At 43.3% G+C, this 20,196-nt stretch overlaps 1 protein-coding gene and 1 pseudogene across 2 annotated transcripts; both read left to right on the top strand.

Moving 5' to 3' along the window:
• Positions 1–18,924, top strand: LOC106543588 (uncharacterized; annotated as a pseudogene). The gene is made up of 7 exons (XR_015696122.1): positions 1–482; positions 742–856; positions 980–1,062; positions 1,687–1,813; positions 2,563–3,553; positions 15,691–16,074; positions 18,255–18,924. The product of XR_015696122.1 is annotated as an uncharacterized LOC106543588 (transcript).
• On the top strand, positions 12,044–12,734 carry LOC148047430 (zinc finger protein with KRAB and SCAN domains 5-like). The gene has a single exon (XM_087711578.1). It carries the CDS (start codon positions 12,044–12,046, stop codon positions 12,545–12,547), a length of 504 nt encoding a protein of 167 aa, XP_087567704.1. The 3' UTR covers positions 12,548–12,734.
• Positions 18,925–20,196: the final 1,272 nt, after the last annotated feature.

Genomic DNA, 20,196 nt, shown 5'->3' with positions numbered 1-20,196 from the left:
TGGCCAGACCTCTCGCGATTAGGAACACTTGGGGAGATTTTGGTGGTGGATTAAAGACCAGAGAGAAGATGGAGGGTCAACGCCGAGAGGATGCAGGAGCTGGAAAAGGCTGTCCAGCTACTCAGCCATGGAGCTATAGGAAGAATGGGGAAACTCCTGGGCAGACGAGCCAAGAGGAGGAAGCCAGCAGTTCAGAGGTCCAATTCTGTGACTTCAGGAAAGTGCAGTTCCAGGAGGGGAAGAGTCCCCGAGATGTTTGCAGTCAGCTTCACCACCTTTGCCGTCAGTGGCTGCAGCCAGAAAGACACACCAAGGCTCAGATGCTGGACTTGGTGCTCCTGGATCAGTTCCTGGCTGTCCTTCCCCCAGAGATGGAGCAATGGGTGCGGGAGTGTGGAGCGGAAACCAGTTCCCAGGCGGTGGCCCTGGCCGAAGGCTTCTTGCTGACCCAGGAGTCTGAGATGATGCAAGAAGAGTTGGAGGTATGAGAATGTAATCTTGGCAGTTCTAAAGAGAATCTTTCTGAATTTGTCAATGTTTCTCTGGCAGAATTTTCTGGGATTTTGAGCTGCTAAGATCTCTTGTTCTAGTCTTCCTCCAGACAATGAATTTTGGCCAATTATTCTATTGTGGCTTTTCAGCTTGGACATTGGTGCCTGCTAGGCTGAGTGTTCAATATTGATTATTCATTTCTATTCCTCTACTCTTCCTTTCTTTCTTGTGCCACATCTTGTCTGCAAGTCCTTGCAAGCTATCACCGAGTATCCACAGGGGTGGAAAGATTCATCGAAATCCTCCCAGGAGCTGTTTTTTAGGGAGAGCTTCCAGGAAGGTCAAAGTCAGGACATCAAACCAGGTAACAGAAGGTCTGTCCATGGGATATGAAGTGTGGACATCCATCCATATGATTGTTTTGTTCGTCTTGAGTGGAATTAATCTCTCTTTTAACAATCTGCTTCTATCATTTTCTGTCTCACAGGTAATAGAAAGCTGTCCTTAGTATTTTTAGAACCATTTTCTCTTTGTGATAGAGCTGAAACTGTGGCTGAATTTCTGCCTCAGGTAAGATTCATTTTATTCTGTATAATATTCAATTTATAATATTGTTCTTTCCAAGCAAGACAAATTTTAGATCAGTTTGTTGACAATTCATGGCTTAACCTACCTGTCCATTTGGATAAGCTTTCTCCATCCTACTGTTACACCCTCAGAATTCATTGACCAGATGTTGTCATGACTGGAGATCTTCCTCCTGTCTCCCAAGGTCATTCTCACTAACATTACAAGCTCTTCAAACACTTCCATGAAGGTGTAGAGTAGGGGAAAGGGTTGATCCCTCAGTGGATAAAGCAGCCTTTTGGCAAAAATATCAGATGGATTTCCCCTGTGTTTCCTACTGCCCACTCTAGGAAGAATTGGAGCCAGTGATAAGTAGTGGGTTTAATACCCAACTTTCAATCAACCAAGGAAACTATTTTAATTGGTTTCACTGAAAGACATCACAATCCTCCCAGTGTGATGAAATGTGCTTCAATTGTGCCATCAGCCAAAAGCCCATTCTGATCCCATTCTGAATTCTGCAGAGGATTCCCATTTTGTTCATAGGATTTCTCTGCTTGGTGAAAGAATACTGTCATATTATTCTTGGGATTATGTGTTTCTTGGGAAATTTGTTTCCTTTTTCAGGATGTTGTGTCTTTTGAGGAAGTGGCCGTGTATTTCTCAGAGGAGGAGTGGTCTCAGCTGGATGCTTCCCAAAAAGCTCTCTATTGGGAAGTCATGCTGGAGAATTCAAGGAATCTGGTTTACCTGGGTAAGAACCTCTGTCTTTGCTCAGGGACCTAGAGAATGGATGGGTGTGTGGAAGGCTTAGAAATTTCTGATAAAAAGATCATTTTTTATTTATATCCTGCCTTTTTTTGCAAGTAAATTAAGGCAGTGGACACAACCAGTACTCCTTCCTTTTCCTATTTCCCCCCAATTATAACACTCTGATATGGGTTGGGCTGAGAGAGACTGGCCCAAAGTCACCGAGCCAGCATTCATGCTTAAGATGGAACTAGAACTCAGAATCTTCCATTTCCTAGCTTGGTGCTTTATCCATTGGCCCAAACTGATTGAAATGTGCCCACTTGTGGTCTGAGTTTGGTATCAATCTAAGTTGAGAGTGGGAAGCTATCGCCATCCAGAAATTTTATTGACTCTGCAGTGAGATAGAGATTTTTCACTGAGGTTGGGGGGCTGGTGGGTATATTGCCGCCCAATCATTATACCGTGTCCAAAGCCCTTTGAGAGTTTGTGACCCCATGGAATTGTCCTGGGTCGCCAAGGGGCTCACATACAATGGCTCTCAAAGATTAGATCAATAATTTTTCTTAGTTTCTTTGGGATATCACCCAATTCTGATACATGAGAATTGGTGGGAGCCCACTTGGAAATCTGTCTTTGGAAACATCATAGTTTGAAATGTTTGTAACAAAACAGCCAAAATATATCGATGAGTCTTTTGCTAAAATTCTGATTTGATCCTTTTCCTAATTTGCTACATTTTTCTATTTCAAGGCTATAATGAGCAAGTGAATAAGAATCATAAGGAACAATGTCAACTGGTCCATCCAAAAGAGAAAAACAGGAATTTTGCCGATCAGATGCAAACAAAAATTGATGAAACAAACCGATCACAAAGTGAAATTAAAAAAAGCTTTCCTTCGGCCAATCATCTTCTTAACCATACAATCATTGATACGGGAGAAATATCATATAAATATATGGATTGTGAAAAGAGCTTTAATAAATCTGAGCATCTCATTTCCCATAAAGAAACACATTCAGAAGACAAACAATATACCTGCATGGAATCCGGAAAGACCATCTATTGTTATGACTCTCTTACAATCCATCAAAGAAATCACACAGGAGAGAAACCATATCAATGCATGGATTGTGGAAAGACCTTTAATTGTAGCATATATCTTCATTCCCACAAGAGGATCCACACAGGTGAGAAGCCTTATAAATGCATAGAGTGTGGAAAGGCCTTTAATTGTAGCAGTAATCTTTATTCCCACAAAAGGATCCACACAGGAGAGAAGCCTTATAAATGCACGGAGTGTGGAAAGGCCTTTAATTGTAGCAGTAATCTTAATTCCCATAAGAGGATCCACACAGGAGAGAAGCCTTATAAATGCATGGAGTGTGGAAAGGCCTTTAATTGTAACAATAGTCTTAATTCCCACAAGAGGATCCACACAGGAGAGACAAGATATCAATGCATAGTGTGTGGAAAGAACCTTAGTTGTAGCAGTAGTCTTAATTCCCACATGAGGATCCACACAGGAGAGAAACCATATGTATGTCTTGAATGTGGAAAGAGTTTTAGTTGGAATTGTGCTCTCACCTCCCATAAAAGGATCCACACAGGAGAGAAGCCATATCAATGTATGGAATGTGGAAAGGGCTTTAGGAAGAATGGTGATCTTACTTCCCATAAAAGGATCCACACAGGAGAGAAGCCATATGAATGCATGGAGTGTGGAAAGAGCTTTCGAAGAAGATACACTCTTACTTGCCATAAAAAGATCCACAAACAGGAGAAGCCATATCAATACAGCTGATGAAAATAACTGAATTCAGATATACTGTGAGACAGTGACTAGAGATAACCAAAAGGACCGAGAAAGTATTTTTCAGTCTAAAACAACCTTTGTGTCATTCGCTCCTCTCCATATAGAAACGTATACACATTCTATGAAAGAAGGTTCAGATGAAGAGTTCTGAAAAGGAGCCACAACTGTGAGAAGTTCTATAAGCACACATGGTTTTTCTCCAGTGAATGTGCCAAATTCTGTTTTCCTGTGGAATGACAAAGTCCCAGACAAAATTTAAAATTGTTTTTTTTTGGGGGGGGTACATATACCTGTAGCCTTAGATTAAATTAAAGAAGTACAGTTGGTGTCATTATTTAACAGGTGGTCAATGTATCCCAAAGGAAAAGGGGAATTCAAAGTGTTCTGGCATCAGAAGCTGTCGAGCATCAACTGAGGAAAGGGACTTTTGAAAACTGCAGAGCCTGAAATAAAGTTAGGGCAATCGCTGCGGGAGTTGGTGGTAGAGATCTGCTACATTGGGATGTGATCGGTGGTGGGATTCAATTTTGTTTACTACGGGTTCTGTGGGCGTGGTATGGCTTGGTGGGCGTGGCTTCATGGGCATGGCAGAGGAAGGATACTACAAAATCTCCATTTCCATCCCACTCCAGGGCAAGGATACTGTGAAATCCCTATTCTTCCCCATCCCACTAACCTGCTTTCTAGCTCCGTACTCCTGTGCAAGGCAATAGAAGACCCAGCCAATTAGCTGGGACTCCAGAGGCAACGAATAGATGGGGCGGAGCCAGCCAGAGGTGGTCTTTTCGGAGGATCGAGTGAAAACTGCAGAGCCTGAAATAAAGTTAGGGCAATCGCTGCAGGAATTGGCGGTAGAGATCTGCTACATTGGGATGTGATGCATTTCATTAAATAATTAATACTACTATGATTTTGGGAATCTCACTCCAGTTTGAAATCATTTACTGAAAAGAGGGCTTAGCAATATGCTGTCAGATCTCTGAGGTAGCCAGAGCGGAATCATGACCAGATAGGGTAACTCTTTTGTAAATCGATTGTACTCTGTTGTAAGGCTGTATTAATAAATTTGTGCAAGTCTGAAGATACAAATCTGCTGTTCCTTAAAGTTGCTTCTAACTGCAAGATGGAGGGCATATGCATTGAATAAATAAATAATAAATAACAGTCTGATATATCAATGCACATTGTTTTTAAGATTCCTTCCTTGCCAGTTATGCAACTGCATATTACTCCACCTTTTAATTGATATTTCTCTGTGTAGCATCTATTTCCCTTGTCCCTCAAGGGGATTCCCAAATAGCCATAACTTTAAATCTACTAGCTTTGTCCAAAGGGAGTAATTTTCAAGGAAGATTCTTTTAGAGGAAAATGACTGACTAACCAAGCATTCAAGAAGAAGGTAGGTGAGTCATAAACAGATTTTATAGGACTACATGACATACAGAATACAGATGGGAGAATATTTCTTGCTGAGTGAGATGAGAGGTCCCAGGTGCTCTCTGAGTAGTTATTTTGCAGACATTTCGTTACCAAAAACTAGGTGACATCATCAGTGCTAGTAAGGAATGGGGTTTGCTCTCGGTTTATATTTTAGTGGCTCGTCCTTTCGCTTTTGGTAGGGTTGATCAGAAGAGGTTCTTTTGTAGGGCTGCTTAATGTTAGCTTGCTTGTCAATTCCTTGTTGGGGGAATTTACTTCTTGATAGTTGATCTTGGAATTAATCTGTGGTCATCTAGGTGCTGATTGCTGGTGAGGAGGTGTTTTGGTCCTTTTGTTTCCCTTTAGACTTATTGATTGACTCTTTTTCATAGAATGTAGATATTGTTTATATCTACCGTATGTGTGTGCTGATGGCTAATTAGTTAAGAGTACCAGTCTTTTAGAGATTCTCTAGCATTTTTGGACTTGGCTTGGTCCACGATGGCCACAATTTCCCAGTTCAAACTATGGTTAAGTTTATCCACATGTTGTAGGATCAAAGAGTTTTCATGTTTTTTTGACTGGTAGTTGCTATTTATGGATGCGTTCTACCAGTTTTCTGCCTGTTGTAGTTGTTCTACATGGTGGCTGTTGCAGTCATTACATTGTATGTTATAGTTCAGGGGTCTGAACTAGTGGTCCCTGAGCCTTTTGGACCTCGGGGACCACTAGATTCATAATTTTCAATCCCCCGGAGCACTAATATGAATCCAGTGTGCTGCTCACTGAAGTGCCTGGACTCCCAGTGACGGGATGGGGTCCCTCAGGTACTTAGCTTGGTCCAGTGTTTCTGCAATCTTAAACACTCAAAGAGCCATTTGGACCCATTACCTACAGAAAACAGAACACTGGTCGGTCAGTCTGTCTGTCTGTGTCTCTGTCTGTCTCTGTCTCTGTCTCTCTCTCTCTCTCTCTCTCTCATCTCTTTCTGTATCTCATCTCTCTCTCATTCTGATTTTCCAGTGCTCTCTGGGTCTTGCTGGTGCTTCTTTGGCCTTTGTTGGTGCTGGACACACCTTGCATGACCTGCTCTCCCGCCCGAGATATTTGCCCGACCCGGCTGTAGCCAATGCTCTGTGTGGTAATAGGCTCCAGGCGGAGGAGGGGGCGACGTCTCCCCCATTGTGAAGCGCACTAAATTTAAGCAGTAGGCAGGCCATGGAGGCGGTGAGAGCAGTGGCATCAGCTGCAGCCGGGCCAGCCAGTGTCTCAAGGTGTGGAGAGGAAGTCATGCGTCTCCCAGTTGCGCAGCACCAAAGAGGCCGGAAGAAATACCTGTGAGACCCAGCAAGTGACAAAGCTTTGCTCCCGCTATGTAATATGGAGCGAATCTCCATCCCCCACCCTTGCCTTCTCCGGCCAGGTGAGGAGTGATGGGGAGGGGAGGGCGAGGAGCGGGACCAGCCAGTGGTAGGATCATCCGACAGGGAGTCACAGTAGGGGGACAAAAGAGCCGCGGGATGCCGAAACCTGTTGCTTCAGCCTGTCCGGGTTGCCATCCCCCCTCTTGCCGCAACAGGACCATTACCTTGTTCTGGCTAGTGGGGGCTGTGCTACTCCTTGCACATTGCATCACCTGCAAAGTTGCATGTTGCAACTACCCCCCTGTATGGCAGAGATTTCCAGCACCACTGCGAGTTGCCTGGCCAGACCTATATTCCAGAGCTCTAGTCACAGGACTGGCCCATTGGTCATCCCGGAGCAGCTCCTCCACCCGGGTGCACTGAGTACCACCAAAATTTTCTCGCAGACCACCAGTTGTCCACGAACTACGGGTTGGTGACCTCTGTTATAGATGATTTCTGTTTCTTTTTTGGGGGCCTTTCAGAAACCACAACAGACAGCAGTGGACCCTTAAGTGGTTCCAGGAGATGTCACGAATACTTAAAAGAACAATTCCCAAACACACACGACTTAACATCTGACACTTTGTCTCTGCCAGAAGAACTTTTTCTGTTCTTTTTTCCTATGTCAGTGATATTCTCAGCAAGGCCAACTTCCTGTCCGCCTTCTGTGGTCGTCTTCCTCTTTTTGTAGGGACCAGAAAAAAAGAAAAAAATACATATACTCTACTTATGACCAGAATTGAGCACAAAATTTTCCATGCTTTATGGGAAAGTTGTTCAGTGATTTTTGCCCATTTCATGACTTTTCCTGCCACGGTTGTTAAGCAAATCATTACAGTTGTTAAATTAGTAAGACATTTGTTCAATGAATTTGGTTTCTCCATTGATTTTGTTTGTCAGAAGATCACAGAAGGTTTTCACTTGCTTCCAGAAGTTGTGAATTCTTGAACACTGGAAGTTTTAAAGAAGAGATTGGACAACCATTTGTCTGAAATGGTATAGGGCTTCCTGCCTGAGTAGGCGGTTGGACTAGAAGACCTCCAAGGTCCCTTCCAACTCCTACAATGAGAGAAACTAAAGAATAGTTGTTTTGGGAGAAATGGTGGCTGTTTCAGGACCCTGGAGAGCTCTTAGCAGAAGTTCCTATGAGTTGCCTTAACCTTGTCTGAAAGGGACACCACCCTAAATTGATTGGGTGTCTTCATCCTCTTTGCATTCTGAAAGGGAAAGCTCATGCTGCAGGTAACCCAATATTTAGTTAGAAAAGCACTGACAAAAATCAGAGCCCTCAGAGGAAGAGACCGATGCATCCCACCCCTTTTATCTTGTAATCAACAAGCAGGCCATCCCTGGGTGAGCTCACACCATTATCCTTCTGATTAACAGCTAACCCCTTGTGCCACAGAGACCCAACACCAGCCTCCCCCTAAATCCCCTCAACTTGAACATCCATAGGTGGGACTGGCTGAACAGCAATAAGATACACTAGTCAGAAGACCCAGGGTGTTCCTCTCTCCCATTATCAGATGGGCAGGCAACATGACCAGACCAAGTTTTCATCCCAGGTTTTGTTTTTGGTGGGAGAAAAGTAACTACATTACGAAAACCAAGGAACACCTGTAGCACAGATATGAATCTTCCGACTGAGGGAGACTGACGCCAAGCCCCGTGCCCAATCTCTCTGGTGCAAGAGGTTAGTGCTGTTAAATGGAAGGTTGGGGGTTTGAACCCAGCCAGGGATGGCCTGTTTCATGACATAATCCAGAAGTGAAGGTAATGGATTAATATTGTATGGAGGTTTTCAACTGAGGCCTTCAATTCCCACACTCAATTCTTTTTCTTGCTAGGATTTAAATATTAGTTTTACCCTCTGGAATGTAAGATGGGAGAGTAATACTCATCACCTCTCTTGAGGATTCTACTGGCCACAGACCAGCACTGGAATGGTGTCTTTCTTAGGGACCATTAATCTAATCAGGAGTAGCCCACACGGGGAGCTATCCAGGGTACTGATTCCTGTCTTCTGCCACATGCAATTTTTGATTGCAATGCTATTACTACGCCATTGCTATTTTTCTTGAGGCTCCATGCTAGAACTCAGTACTACTAATGACACTAGTACTCTCCCATAGTGTCTTCTAATTGTCCTGTAAAGGGTGGTTTAATTGTTTTTAAATATTAATTGGGATTTTTTTTGGGGGGGAAATCAGGATGCTGCCAGGAGGCAAAGCTTCCATTTTGCATGATGGCCAAATCTGCTAACCCCTTGCGCCACAGAGTCTTTTCCTTTTTCAGCTCTTTCTCTGAGTATCACCTGTTGGTCTTCCTTGAAGCAAGCACATTGCTGCCTTTTGTGGGTCCCAAGATGGGATCTGATACATGGACGTGTACCTCCTACTGGGAGTTATCTGGGTAAATTAATTTTCCATCAGCTTCTCATCAATGGGTCTGATGTCACATGGGTGGGGGAGACATTCCAGAAGACAGGAACAACATCAGAGAAGGGTCTTCTGGTGTGACCCGTCAAAACCGCGCTCGACTAAACCGCGCCCGATTAAACCGCGCCCGATTAAACCGCGTCGCTGACGTCATCAACAGGGCGACAACAGCCAGCGCGGAGAAAGAAGGGTGCTTTAAATAGTGCTTTGAAAGCAAGCCGATTCAACTTAAGGTAAGGGTTAGGTTTAGGGTTAGGTTTAGGGTTAGGTTAAGCGTTAGGGGTTAGGGTTAGGTTTAGGGTTAGGTTAAGGGTTAGGGTTAGGGTTAGGTTAAGGGTTAGGATTAGGTTTAGGGTTAGGTTAAGGGTTAGGTTTAGGATTAGGTTTAGGGGGGTTAGGTTTAGGTTTAGGGGTTAATTTTAGGTTTAGGGTTTACAGTGTGCTTCTGTCTTCGCGCTGTTGTCGCCCTGTTGATGACGTCAGCGACGCGGTTTAGTCAGACGCGGTTTAGTCGAGCGTGGTTTTGTGGTGGAACCGTCTTCTGGAATCCACCAGCCAGAATAATGGGGCCGATGGGTTCTGCATCAAGCGTCTCTTGCCAGCTTGTGTGGGACAGGTTTGATTTTGCCTCAAGACCATAAATGTAATCAGTTGTCAAAAAAGATCTGGGATCCATTATATTGTGACACCTTTCTAACAGATGGAAGTTGTAGCGATTAAAATGCAGCTGTAAGTAAAATTTTAACTGTTGGAAGGTTTCAAGAAAATCTCTAAAAGTGTGTTCCTGTAGGGTGTTTGTTCCCACATTTACAAAGGAGAGAGAAGGACATGGCAATCCGTGGCTTGTAGGACATTCTAAATATGGACCTTTTCACAACACTGCAGTATTGGGAGAAAATGTCTCAGAAGCAACATTTTGAAACGTGGCCAACCCAACCCTCTGAACCCAGAACCTTCCCAATAGTTCAGCTGTTCAGGAGGATGCAGAGATTTAAATGTGAGGATGTGGCTTTTTCAAAGGAAAACATCTGGGACTGATCCTCATCTGGGCTATCGTGCTTATCCAACTCTACTTTGTGATATCTCAGGTTGGCCCCATTCCACTGTGGTGGCCACTATTTTAGATCATTTATATATCCTAGCAGAGTTAATCTTATTGGGTTACACAGCACATTGTATTTTGCCCTCCAAAATCTTGCAGTGGGGACATTTAGTCAAAGAAAACCTCTCAAAAGCCAGATTGAACCAACAGTCTGAGAGTAAGTGAAATTGTGTTCCCCAAAATTGAGCCATTCCTTGCTCAAAGAAAAGGCAGGGAGGGGCTGTATTGCTAAGTCAAGCAAGAACCCATACTATTTTCTATTTTATTAGTCAGGGAATGAATGAGGAGAGGCTGATTTCAAGGAAGACTGGTCATTCCAAGTGAGCAGACAGTGAAAAATTAAAGCTTTCTGAGTTTCAACTCCCATACTTCCGAGCATGAGGGAAGCCTGCCTAAATCACCTTAAGCACAGGAGGAGGAGATGGGAGGAGGAGATCTCTTGTGGTGCATTCGAACAATTAATGCTTTTGCTTATTTCTGACTTAAGAAAATATTTTCTCAATGTTCACAAATCACACATAGTTCCCAGACATTAAGAAGAGGAAGTTCTAAAACTGCATAGATGATGGCCACCTATTTGGAAAGCAAGACTTATGGAGAGATTGTTTCCTTCCACTCCCAGGCCCATCATCCCTGGACCCCATGCTACCTGCTCTGGTCTTCTGCGCCTTTGCAGGATCCCCTGGCATAGCGCACAGAGTCCACCAGGGGTCTCCCTCGTCAGCGCTTGGAAAGGATGGGCAATCCCCTTCCGGAGGAACTGAGCATGCGTCTGCCTCTTTCACGAATTCAAAACTTCCCGGGAAAGGCTGAGATCGTGTCTGCTTTTTCTGCGGCGTCCAATTCTTCCCTTCGCTGTGAACCTTCGCCTGAGCCCGGAGGCCGAGAGGCTGGGAGGAATTCTCTCACGGGTGGAGATTCGGGCGTGACTCGGAGTGAGTGGGGCTCTTTCCTTTGACGCTGGAGGGGAGCCTGGAGCATGCAAAGCTTCGTCAAGTTCCACGTGGCGGAAAGGAGGGGGGAGAGTTCGAGGTCCCATGTTCCCCTGCCACCCTGTGAAACAAAGGGACCCGCAGGGCAGGTCCGCACTTGCCGGGTTTTCTCCAGGAAGGAAATCAAGATCGCCAGAAAGAGGGGACCCATCGACCCTCCGTTTCCTCCGGCAACCCTCTGCATGCGGGGAGAGGGCGAGGTTGCCTTCCCAAAAGGCGCAGAATGTCTTGATTCCTGGAGAATTTCCTGCAGATTTCTCGGCCCTTTTCCAGAAGGGTTTTTCCCTCGCCTCCCCTTTCCTGGGCCCAGAGAAGCCACCGGCCAAAGTCCCTCCGGTTGCCTTTATATGCAAGGCTGCAGTTCCGCGTGAAGAGTTGAGTGTAAGGTGTGTAAGGACTGGAACTCGGTTTCCTCCTTTTCCACCTTTCCCCACCTTCTCTTTGCTGCCTCTGCCAGGAGGTAAACAAAGAATCTGTTACAAGAAGGGCCATGCATTGGATGGTGGCTTGTTAATTCTGGCTTCTGGAGTTCACCCAGGGGTTTGGGTCAGGAGGTTCATGGGGTTCTGTTGCCCAGAGTCTTACTAGAAATTCAAATGTTGGTTGAGCTCCTTGCTGAATCGATTTAGATAGGCACTCACGTGAATTTTTTTGTGTGTGCCGGGAGATATAAGTTGGATTGTGCAAAGGATTGTAGGCAGCAACAGAAATGATTTGATATAAATAATTAGGAAATAGCAAGCCAAAACATATTTTAAATGTATTTATCCAATATTTTGATTCCTTGATACAGGTTGAGGCAGAAGATGTTAGCAAACTATCCCCAAACGTAAACATCTAATAATATTTCTCCTCCCCCTTCCCCCCAAACAAACCATTGCAGAACTTGGTGGGTTCATAAGAATTTCTTTAGTTTGTTTGTTTGTTTATTTGTGGAGGCTCAGTATTCAGATTTGCTCCCCTGTTGATCATCCTTTTGTTTTCCATTTCAGTTCTTTAAGGTGGAAATCTTTCCTGCTTCCTCTGGAGACCAAAGTATCTTGTGAAGGAATTGGACTGAATGGCGTTTGGAGCTTTGGCCAGACCTCTCATGATTAGGAAGACCTGGGTCCATTTTGGTGCTGGATTAGAGGCCAGAGAGAAGATTGAGGGACAATGCCCAGAAGATGCAGGAACTGGAAAAAGCCGTCCAGCTGGTCAGCCTTGGAGCTGTGGGAAGAATGGGGCAAGTCCTTGGCAGAAGAGCCAAGAAGAGGCATCCAATAGTTCAGAGTTCCAATGTTGTGACTTCAACAAAGTGGAGTTCCAGGAGGGGAAGAGTCCCCGAGATGTTTGCAGTCAGCTTCACCGCCTTTGCCGTCAGTGGCTGCAGCCAGAAAGACACACCAAGGCTCAGATGCTGGACCTGGTGCTCCTGGAGCAGTTCCTGGCTGTCCTTCCCCCAGAGATGGAGCAATGGGTGCGGGAGTGTGGAGCGGAGACCAGTTCCCAGGCAGTGGCCCTGGCTGAAGGCTTTTTGCTGACCCAGGAGTCTGAGAAGATGCAAGGAGAGTTGGAGGTATGAGAAAGTAATCTTGGCAGTTCTAAAGAGAATCTTTCTGAATTTGTCAATGTTTTTCTGAAAGACTTTTCTGGGATTATGAGCTGCTAAGATCTCTTGTTCTGTTCTTCTTCAGAAGTTGAATTTGGATCAATTTTTCTATTCTGGCTTTCCAGCTTAACCGATAGACTTTGGTGTCTGCTAGGCTGAGTGTTCAATATTGATAATTCATTTCTATCTCTCTCCTTTTCCTTTCTTTCTGATGCCACATCTTGTCCAAAAGTCCTTTCAAGCTGTCACCGAGTTTCCCCAGGGGTGGAAAGATTCATCTAAATCCTCTCAGGAGCTGCTATTTAGGGAGAGCTTCCAGGAAGATCAAAATCAGGACATCTCACCAGGTAACAGAAGGTCTTCCCATGGGACGTGAAGTTTGGACATCCATCCATCCGATAGTTTTGTTCACGTTGAGTGGAATTTCTCTCTTTCTCTCACACTCTCTCTCTCTTTTAACAGTCTGCTTCTATCATTTTCTGTCTCACAGATAATAGAAAGCGGTCCTTAGTATTTTTAGAACCACCTTCTCTTTGTGGTAGAGCTGAAAGAGTGGCTGAATTTCTGCCTCAGGTAAGATTCATTTTATTCTGTATAATATTCAATTTATAATATTGCGGCTTTGAGAGCAAGACAAATTTTATATCAGATCGTTGAAAATTCACATCTGTCTTAACCTACCTGTCTATTCGGATAAGGTTTTTTGACCATCCTGCTTCAGGCTCAGATTTCATTGGCCAGATGTTGTCATGACTGGAGATCTTCCTCCTGTCTCCCAGGGTCATTCTCACTAACATTACAAGCTCTTCAAACACTTCCATGAAGGTGTGGAGTAGGGGACAGAGTTGATCCCTCAGTGGATAAAGCAGTCTTTTGGCAAAAATATCAGATGGATTTCCCCTGTGTTTCCTTCTACCCACTCTAGGAAGAATTGGAGCCAGTGATAAGTAGTGGGTTTTATACCCAACTGTCAATCATCCAAGGAAACTATTTTAATTGGTTTCACTGAAAGGCATCACAATCCTCCCAGTGTGATGAAATGTCCTTCAGTTGTGCCATCAGCCAAAAGCCATGTGACCCCATTCTGAATTCTGCAGAGGATGCCCATTTTGTTCATAGGGTTTCTCTGCTTCAATTGGTGGAAGAAAACTGTATTCTTGGGATTATCTGTTAATAGGGAAACTTCTTTCCTGTTTCAGGATTTTGTGTCTTTTGAGGATGTGGCCGTGTATTTCTCCAAGGAGGAGTGGTCTCAGCTGGATCCTTCCCAAAAAGCTCTCCATAGGGAAGTCATGCTGGAGAATTCCAGGAATCTGGCTTATCTGGGTAAGATCCCATCTGTGCTCAGTAACATAGAGAAGGGATTGGTGGGTGGAGCGTTTAGAAATTTCTGATAAAAAGATCACTTTTTTATATCCTGCCTTTATTGCAAATAAGTTAAGGCAGTGGACACAACCAGTACTCCTTCCTTTTCCTATTGTCCCCCAACAACAACAACAATGCTCTAATATGGGTTGGGCTGAGAGAGACTGGCCCAAAGTCACCCAGCCAGCATTCATGCTTAAGGCAGATCTAGTGCAGGCAGTCCTCGAGTTATGACCACAATTGAGCCCAAAATTAATGTTGCTAAGTGAGAAATTTGTTAAGTGTGTTTTCCCCCATTTTATGTCTTTTCTTGCCACCATTGTTAAGTGAATCACTGTAGTTAAGTTAGTAGCATGGTTGTTAAGTGGATCTGGCCTTTCCATTGACTTTGCTTGTCAGAATGTTGCAAAAGGTGATCACACAACCCCGGGACCCTGAGACTGTCACAAATATGAACCAGTTGTCAAGCAACTGTATTTAAATCACATGACAACACAGTTGCTGCAATGGTCATAAGTGCAAAAAATTGTCCTAAGTCAGTTGTTTTTAGCCCCATTATAACTTTGAATGGTCACTGACTAACTGCTGTAAGTTGAAGACTACCTGTATCCACAGTCTCCCAGTTTCTAGCCTGGTGCCTTAGCCATTGGACCAAACTAACTGAAATGTGCCCACTTGTGTTTTGAGTTTGGCATTATTCTAAGTTGAGGATGGGAAAGCTATTATCAGCCAGAAGTTTTAACTGGCTTTCAAAGATTCTGCTCTGCAGACAGATGGAGATTTTTCACTGAAGTTAGGCAGCTGGTGGGTATGTTTCTGTCCCAACATTATACAGTGTCCAAACCCCTTTGGGAGTTTGTGGCCCCATGGAATTCCCCTAGATCACCAAGGGGCTCACACATAGTGACCCTCAAAGATTAGATCAGGCGTTTGTCTTAGTTTTGTTGGGATGTCCTCCAACGTGTGTGAGAATTGGTGGGAGCCCACTTGGAAATCTTATCTTTGTAACATCGTAGGTTGGAATCTTCATGTTTTTCCTGCAAAACTGCCAAAATATATTTTGCTAAATTTCAAAAGAAAAGGTTTGATCATTCCCCTAGTCTTGCAACAGTTTTCATTTTTCTTTTTCAAGGCTTTAATGGACAGGGGGAAGAGAATAAGAATTACAAAGAACAATGCCAAGCAATCCAGCCAAAAAAGGAAAAAGGGAAGTTTGCAGATCAGATGCAACTAAAGAGTGATGAAACAAAGAAAGCACACAGTGGAATTAAAAAAGGCTTTCCTCAGGTCAGTTTGCTTCCTAATCATACAATCAACAATAGAGGAGGAGAACTATATAAATGCACGGAGCTTGGAAGGAACGGCGTTTCTCTTCGAAAGACGATTTCCCTTCCTGCCCCCGATCTCAGCAGTTTCCTTCTCCTCCGTTCCTTCCCCAGCTTGCCCAGGCTTCCTCCTCCGTTCCTTCCCCCGATCTCAGCAGTTTCCTTCTCCTCTGTTCCTTCCCCCTTCCCCAGCTCGCCCAGGCTTCCTCCTCTGTTCCTTCCCCCGATCTCAGCAGTTTCCTTCTCCTCCGTTCGTTCCCCAGCTTGCCCAGGCTTCCTCCTCCGTTCCTTCCCCCGATCTCAGCAGTTTCCCTTCTCCCTTACTCGTCGCGGGTTATATAAGTGGGCGGAGTATACGGAAAATATTTTACACGATCTTGAAAACCTGCAGGTTATTTGCGTGGGCGGGTTATATGGGTGAAAATATGGTAATCTTACTACCCACAAGAGGATCCACACAGGAGAGAAGCCTTATCAATGTATGGAGTGTGGAAAGAGCTTTAGGTGGAATTCTAATCTTACCTCCCATAAAAAGATTCATATAGGTGGGAAGCCATATCAATGCATGGAGTGTGGAAAGACCTTTACTTGTAGCAGTACTCTTAATTCCCACAACAGGATCCACACAGAAGAGAAGCCATATCAATGCATGGCCTGTGGCAAGACCTTTACTTGTAGCAGTACTCTTAATATCCATAAGAGGATCCACACAGGAGAGAAGCCATATCAATGCTTGGACTGTGACAAGACCTTTATTTGTAGTGGCGCTCTTACTAACCACAAGAGGATCCATACGGGAGAGAAACCATATACCGTATTTTCACGCATATAACCCGCCCACACAAATAACCCGCACACACAAATAACCCGCAGGTTTTCAAGATTTATGCAAAAAAGTTTTTATACACCCCGCCTTCTTATATAACCCGCGATGATTAAGCCATTGGACCTCCCCATTATAACCAATCGACGTTATATGTAAACTTTATTGCTAATTACAATGGTATTACGTGTTACCTTTACCGATATTTATCTTCAATAAACGTGAAATCTTTTTAAAATATAGGCCGTACTGGGAACAATCACGCTGTAATGTGACACTAAGCCATCCAAATAAACAAAAGATCGAGACCGAGACCGGAACATTGTCGATCGAGTTTAGTTTGTTGTTTTTCAAAACCATTCGCGAATTTGTCTCTTATTGCAGATTGCGTTCAAGAAGTTCTTCGCAGAGCCACTGACTTCTAACAGGTATGTTTAGCATTCAGATTACTGTATGTTCTAAGTTCACATTTTTTAGATCCGTTGCACTTGAATAAATAAAAATTCTAATGACAAATAATTTTGTCTTTATAGAACCGTGCCTAAGCGAAAGTCATACACGGCCGATTTCAAACTTAATGTAGTAACACGTGCTGAAGCAACCAGCAACAGATCTGCTGCCCGAGAATTTGAAGTTCATGAAAAGTCAATAAGAGAATGGAGAAAAGATAAGGCTGCATTAGCGAAAATGAATCCTAGGAAACGCGCCAGACGAGGTCCTAGAGCGAAATGGCCGCATTTAGAGGTAGACCTTAAGAACTGGGTCTTAGACAGGCGGGCGAATAACCAAGGAGTTTCTACATTGGCCATCCAAATGAAAGCTAGGCTTATTGCTGTTGAACGAAAAATACCTGATTTCAAATGTGGCTTAACCTGGGTGGGCAAATTTATGAAACGGAACAATTTATCCGTGCGAATGCGCACAACAGTTGGACAACGTTTACCGAATGATTGGGAGCAACTAGTCGCTAATTTTAGAGATTTCACCATTAAGAACATTAGAGAACGCGGAATTTTGCATTCTGAAATAATTAATATGGATGAAGTTCCGATAGCCTTTGACATTCCTGCTACGAGGTCAGTCGCTGAAAAAGGAATTAAAACAGTGGCCATATCGACTACTGGTCATAAGCGGACCTGCTTTACTGTGGTTCTGGCATGTACAGCAAACGGAATAAAACTTAAACCAATGGTTATATTTAAACGAAGCACGATGCCCCGCGAAAAATTTCCACCCGGTGTCTTCGTACACTGCAACAAAAAAGGTTGGATGGACAATGAAGTCATGCTGTTATGGATAGATAAATGTTTCCGAACCCGACCAGGCGGATTTTTCTCGAAGAAATCGTTGGTAATATTTGACAGCATGGCTGCACATAAGTGCGAAAACGTTAAAAAGAAACTGAACGGCCTTGGGGCCCATGTTTCTGTTATCCCTGGTGGTTTAACTTCCAAACTTCAGCCACTTGATATTGCAGTAAATCATCTGTTTAAAACTTATGTTCGCGCTGAATGGGACAAATGGATGCAGTCTGGGACTCATACTTTTACACCGTCTGGCCGTTTGCGTCGTGCAACCCATGGAGAAGCCTGCAATTGGGTGCTTAATGCGTGGAACAAAATCTCTCCTGATACTATCCTGAATGGATTTAAAAAGGCGGGCATCATTGCTGACGAAAAAGAAGGCGCTTCAGACCTAAGCGACAACTCGGCAGACGAAGATGACGATCTGCGACAAGACGCTGTCACCTCCGAACGCCTAGAGGCCGTTTTAGCGGCATTTAATGATGATTCGGGCAACGATGCCTTTGAGGGTTTTTCTTCATCTAGTGAAGAAGAGGACAATTAAAGTGTTTTAATTAATTTATAATAATAGGACAAATATGTTTTAAAGTTTAATTTGGGTTGTATAGGGCTGTTTTATATTGATGTGAAAATATGGTAACTTTGTTTTAATAAATAAAAAATTCAAATAACGCAACAGGTTAGTTTATTCAAGTTTGTTTACTGCTATACTGGTACGTCTCCCTTTAGTTAATCTGTTAGTCACTGCCGTGTAAAATATTTTCCGTATACCCCGCCCACTTTTATACCCCGCGGGGGGGGGGGGGAAATGCTGGGCAGGTAAAAACGCACATTGCCCGCGGGTTATATGTGTGAAAATACGGTAAATGCATGGAGTGTGGAAAGACCTTTACTCGTAACAGTTATCTTAATAGCCACAAGAGGATACACACAGGAGAGAAGCCTTATCAATGCATGGAGTGCAGAAAGAGCTTTAGTTGTAATAGTAGTCTGTCTTACCACAAGAGAATCCACACAGGAGAGAAGCCATATCTATGTATGGAGTGTGGAAAGACCTTTACTTGTAGCAGTACTCTTAATTCCCACAAGATGATCCACACCGGAGAGAAACCATTTCAATGCATGGAGTGTGGAAAGAGCTTTACTCGTAGTAATGGTCTTAATTCCCAGAAGAGGATCCACACAGCAGAGAAGCCATATCAATGTATGTAGTCTGGAAGGATCTTTCATTGTAGCAGTAATCTTAATTCCCATAAGAGCATCCACACAGGAGATAAGCCATATCAATGCATGGAGGGTGGAAAGAGCTTAAGTTGTAGTAGTAGTAGTCTTACTTACCACAAGAAGAATTGTGATCTTTTTCCATAAAGGGATCCATATGGACTGAAGAGCTGTGTAAGGAGTTACACTCTTACTTGCCATAGAAAGATCCACATACAGGAGAAGCGATATCAACACAAGAAATGTGTATTTGAAATGAAATTGTATGTGTATATGAAATACAGTGTATTCTACTGTATTTCAACACAGTAGAAATACAGGTAATCCTCAGCTTATGACTGCAATTGAGGGGATAAGCAGGCCCAGAATGAGGGTGAGTAAAAGAAGATGGCCCATATCCCAGTCCACTATAGATAGTTCTCGATTTATGATCATAATTGAGCTCTAGTGAAACATTAAATGTGTTTTGGCCATTTTATGACTTTTCTTGCCACATTTGTTGAATAAATCATTGCAGTTGTTGACTTAGTAACACAGTTGTTAATTGATTCTGTCTTCCTTATTGGCTTTGGTTATTGTAAGGTTACAAAAGGTGCCGACATGACCTAAGACACTGCAACCTTCATAAGTATGTGTCAGTTGCCTAGCACCTGAATTTTGGACATGTGACCATGGGGATACTGCAATGGACCTAAGTGAAAAATGATCACTTTTTTTCAGTTATGTTGTAACCTTGAACAGTTGCTAAATGAACTGTTGTAAGTCAAAGACTACCAGTAGTCTAAAATCTCATGCAAGAACCATTTGAGCAATAATGCAATAAATGCTAGACCTTATTAGATATTCATGCATAAATTGCTTTCTAGTGCAAACCAGAAAAGGTGGATCCCAAATCCTGTTGTTTTGGTTAAGTAGGAGGTTAAAAACAAAAAAGTAAGTTTCGGTGGAGATTAAGGGCATTAATTGCTCTTTCAGTAATTTGTCCAGCCTATTAGTTAACACATGCAGATTTCCCAATCATTTGAAGCAACTCCATCTGATCAACTGCTTTGTCTCAGCAAGAGAAACAGTGGTCAGCATTCCTTCAGTAGAGCAGAAATCTCTTATTAGATTAGTACAGTTAGTTAGTACAATCACTGCAGGAATGATTGTGAGGTATCTGCCACGTTAGTGCTGCAATTCACAAAGGAATTACAGTTACTACTTCATGGTGATGACATAACTGAATTTAGATCTACTGTGTGAGATGGTGACTAGAGATAAGCAAAAGGATTGAGAAAGTATTTTTCATTCTAAAATATTGTTTATGTCACTGGTTCCTCACCATAAACCTGTATGCATACATATTCTATGGAAGAAGCTTCAGATGAAGAGTTCTATAAACCCACATGCAAAAAAATTTCTTTAGTGAAGATGCCAAATTCTATGGAATGACAAGGGCCCAGACAATAACTAAAAGGGGTGCCTTTTTTTGGGAACATCTTAATTTAAATTAAAGAGGTACAGTTGATACGATTTCTTTCCAGTTATATAGTTAATGAATTTGCCTCCAACTGTGAGATGGGCAGTATGCGGTATAAATTT

This window comes from Thamnophis sirtalis, unplaced genomic scaffold (assembly GCF_051295495.1).
Source record: "Thamnophis sirtalis isolate CommonGarterSnake01/CBP01778 unplaced genomic scaffold, rThaSir2_p1.2 scaffold_3, whole genome shotgun sequence".
Taxonomy (NCBI): domain Eukaryota; kingdom Metazoa; phylum Chordata; class Lepidosauria; order Squamata; family Natricidae; genus Thamnophis; species Thamnophis sirtalis.
Note: the sequence above shows the minus strand (reverse complement) of the source record. Positions and strands in the feature narration are given on the sequence as shown.

Excerpts from the sequence above, each read along its gene's own strand:
- LOC148047430 (XM_087711578.1), top strand. The coding sequence starts at position 12,044 with ATGGCGTTTGGAGCTTTGGCCAGACCTCTCATGATTAGGAAGACCTGG.